Source organism: Harpegnathos saltator, unplaced genomic scaffold (genome assembly GCF_003227715.2).
Source record: "Harpegnathos saltator strain DR-91 unplaced genomic scaffold, Hsal_v8.6 scaffold493, whole genome shotgun sequence".
Lineage (NCBI taxonomy): Eukaryota > Metazoa > Arthropoda > Insecta > Hymenoptera > Formicidae > Harpegnathos > Harpegnathos saltator.
In genome coordinates, this window is record NW_020230308.1 from 98,071 (window position 1) to 101,094 (window position 3,024).

The 3,024-nt window shown below is 60.7% G+C and overlaps 1 protein-coding gene across 1 annotated transcript; it reads right to left on the reverse strand.

Moving 5' to 3' along the window:
- Nucleotides 1–1,437: 1,437 nt before the first annotated feature.
- LOC105184307 (uncharacterized) lies at nt 1,438–2,187 on the reverse strand. Its single transcript, XM_011143020.2, has one exon. The coding sequence runs from the start codon at nt 2,185–2,187 to the stop codon at nt 1,438–1,440; it is 750 nt and encodes a 249-aa protein (XP_011141322.2).
- Between the last annotated feature and the right edge of the window lie 837 nt (nt 2,188–3,024).

Below are 3,024 nucleotides of genomic sequence, written 5' to 3' on the forward strand. Positions count from 1 at the left end.
CGGCCCCTCCGAGGACATGTGCTGGACGAGGCGGTCGGCATAATGCGTTCTAGCACCTTACCCGCCTCGTTCAGCAGGTAAATCGGCCTGTAGGCCGACGCACTTCCGGGTGTCTTGCCCTCCTTGGGGAGGAGGTCCAATTTGGCCTTCCTCCAAGCTGGGGGGAACCTCCCTCCTTGAGGCACCCGCTCAAAACCCCGCGTAAGGCCGCGGACAGGTTTTCGTCGCCGAAGGCGAGAGCCCAGGCTCGGCCAGCGATCCCATCGGGGCCGGGGGCTTTCCCTTTGGCCCCGAGTTTTCTCCTGGCCTTGACGAGCTCCTTTAGTCCCACAGCCAGGTCCTCCTCCTAGTCCCCCTCCCCCATTTCGGGGGCGGGGATCCTGGGGGGCCCCCTCCACCCTCGGAAATAGGGTGTGCAACCGCTCCTAGCGACTAGGAAGCGGGCAAAGTCGCGACGATCTGTCCGCTGCCCTCCGCCTATGCACCAAAATTTCCGCTAACGAATGTTGGGCGCCAGGCACGAGTAACGTGCCCACCAACACTAACTAAGCGGCGGCGAGTCGACGTGATCGCCTACAAACCCGACAGCTCCTGCACTTTTGAGTCGGAGTTGGGGTGGATCTCTTGTGGGGATTAGGAAGGGAATCCGGCGGGTAATTAAATTAATTGACATGCAAGATTGAGAACAACTAGTAATCCGAGTATATTCTCGGTAAGGTGATCAGCGATGACAAATTCTCCCATTCGTCCAGGCGACAGCGAAATTACATTCGAACCGGAAATGATCGACACAGCTACCATATACGGCGGTGGCTCGCGCCCCGCTTACAACATTCCGCAGGTGACTCTTGACGGAGAAGCGACAGCGATCCCGATAGGTCCGCTCGACCCGCGACCTGCGATCCCGATAGCGATAAACACCCGCTTTTAGAGAGAGAGGAACGCTCTGCTCCCCGCGTTCCGCGGAAAGACCGACAGACGGCTTCGGTAACCGATCTACAACACCAATTTTCACCCAAAGTCCGACAGCCGCTGCTAGTCTAGCTAGACAGCCGCCCTAGTCCCACCGCGCAAACGGTTCGCACGAACAAACGGAGTTCTTACAGAGTGATACTCTTACAAGTTTAGCCCGCTGGCGGCAGCCTCCTTCCGGTCAGTCGCTCCTCCGCTCGTCCGCTCAGCTCGCTCCTCTCCTCGCCTCCGGCTCTCTCTCTCTCTCTCTCTCTCTCTCTCGCTCCCTTTTCCGCCAAGACCCGCAACACTGCACCGGTCCCTTTTTCCTTTCGCACGGTACACCGTCTCCCGATAGCTGGCCGCCGCGACACCAATAAAGTGGTACTCCGATACGATAACCTCGACAGCTTAATTTCTTTTTTGTCAAACGCTCCGATCGCTTTTCGGATACGAGATCGCTCGCCATAAAAAATATATCCGCGATTATTCCTCGAAATTACGCAGCTCGCCTCGTGATTGCGGCCGAGCGCGACAGCCCGGGGACCCCCTCGGAGGCCCTCCGCCTCTTGTGACGGGCGACCTCGAAATCGCCACGTCACAGATGTCAAGGAGCCCCTCGAGGGCCTGGCTGTCCAACGACTCCGTCGGCGGGGGTGCCCAAGGGCGGGTCTTACCCATCACCCTTTTGTATGGGCGCCCCCACGGGTCGTCGTCCAGGGAGCTCTTCATCTGCTTCCAGGCTGTTCGCTTAACCTCGGCGATGGCGACTCGGAGGGCCTTCCTGGCATACAGGTAGTCCTCCTTGCTCTCATTCGCCCTCGTGACATCCCCGCCTCTTCGCCGGGTCCGGCATAAACACCGCCTAGCATAGACGGAGGAGTCACAGAGTTCCGCGATCTCCTCCGTCCACCAGTATGCCACCCGGCGACGGCGGGAGTGGGCTTGGGGCATCGCGGCGTCGCAAACCGACGCCACTATACCCACTAATTCCTCAGCCCCCTCCTGGGGGCTTAGGGCCCACTCACCTGGCTCCTTCTCGAAGTGCCAGGTGGCCACGAGGACGGCCGCCTTGAACCTATCCGCGTCTAGTCGACTGAGAGCCCATCTTCTGGGGAGGGGAAAGTCCCCCTCCCCGGGGCAGCGGGGGGCCCGCATCTGTGGAGGTCTCGGGAGGCGGAGGGCCCACACTATGTACCGATGGTCCGATAGTGTCTCGCCCTCCACCTCCACCATCCACTCCCGAAATAACCGGTCGGCTGAAGGCGTCGCCCAGGTCAAATCAATGACCGACTCCCTCTTCAGCCGCACACAGGTGCTGGCCGACCCCTTATTCATTAGCAAGAGGTCTAGCCCCGCTGCCCAGTCAATAAGAGCTTCGCCCCGAGGGTCCCTCTGCCGGGGACTACACCCCCACCCTTCCGAGTGGGCATTGAAGTCCCCGGCCACAACGACGGGTCGGGGATGGCACCTGCGCACCACCTCCCCGATCCCGTCTAGGATCCTGTTAATACGAGCGAGGCTCCCAGACCTTGCTTATTTCTTCAGTGGTGGAGGTAAACCCCCACCACCGTGATGAGCCCACAGTTGACCGCCACAAACGAAGACCTTTTCCTGAGCTCACAGGAAGGGGACCCCGCCGCGGGGTTTGCCATAATGGCCACCGAGCCGTCACTACTGCCAAACCAGCCCGGGCTGTTCGGCGGCACGTAGTATGGCTCGTTGGCCACCCCCAGCCCGGCGCCCAGCTCTAGGATCCTATTCGAAAACAGGTCCTGAGCTCGGGTGCCGGTGTCGAGGTTGGCCTGTAGGACCCGGAGGAGCGTGAAAGCTAGGCCTTCGTCGCCTCCTCCGGGCTACCTATTTCCGCCCCCCTCTTGGGAGACCATCGGCTAAGCCGCTTCGGTCTCCCCTGAGGGGGCGTTGGCCTCGGTATCGGTGGCCTCAGTCGCGGGTTCCTCGTACTGCACGGAAGCTTGGGGGTCCCTACCTTGACATTCCCCTCTCCTGGAGAGTATGGGGGGGCTATCTCTAATTGGGAAGTTGGAGGTCCCACCGACTCCTCTTCTAAGT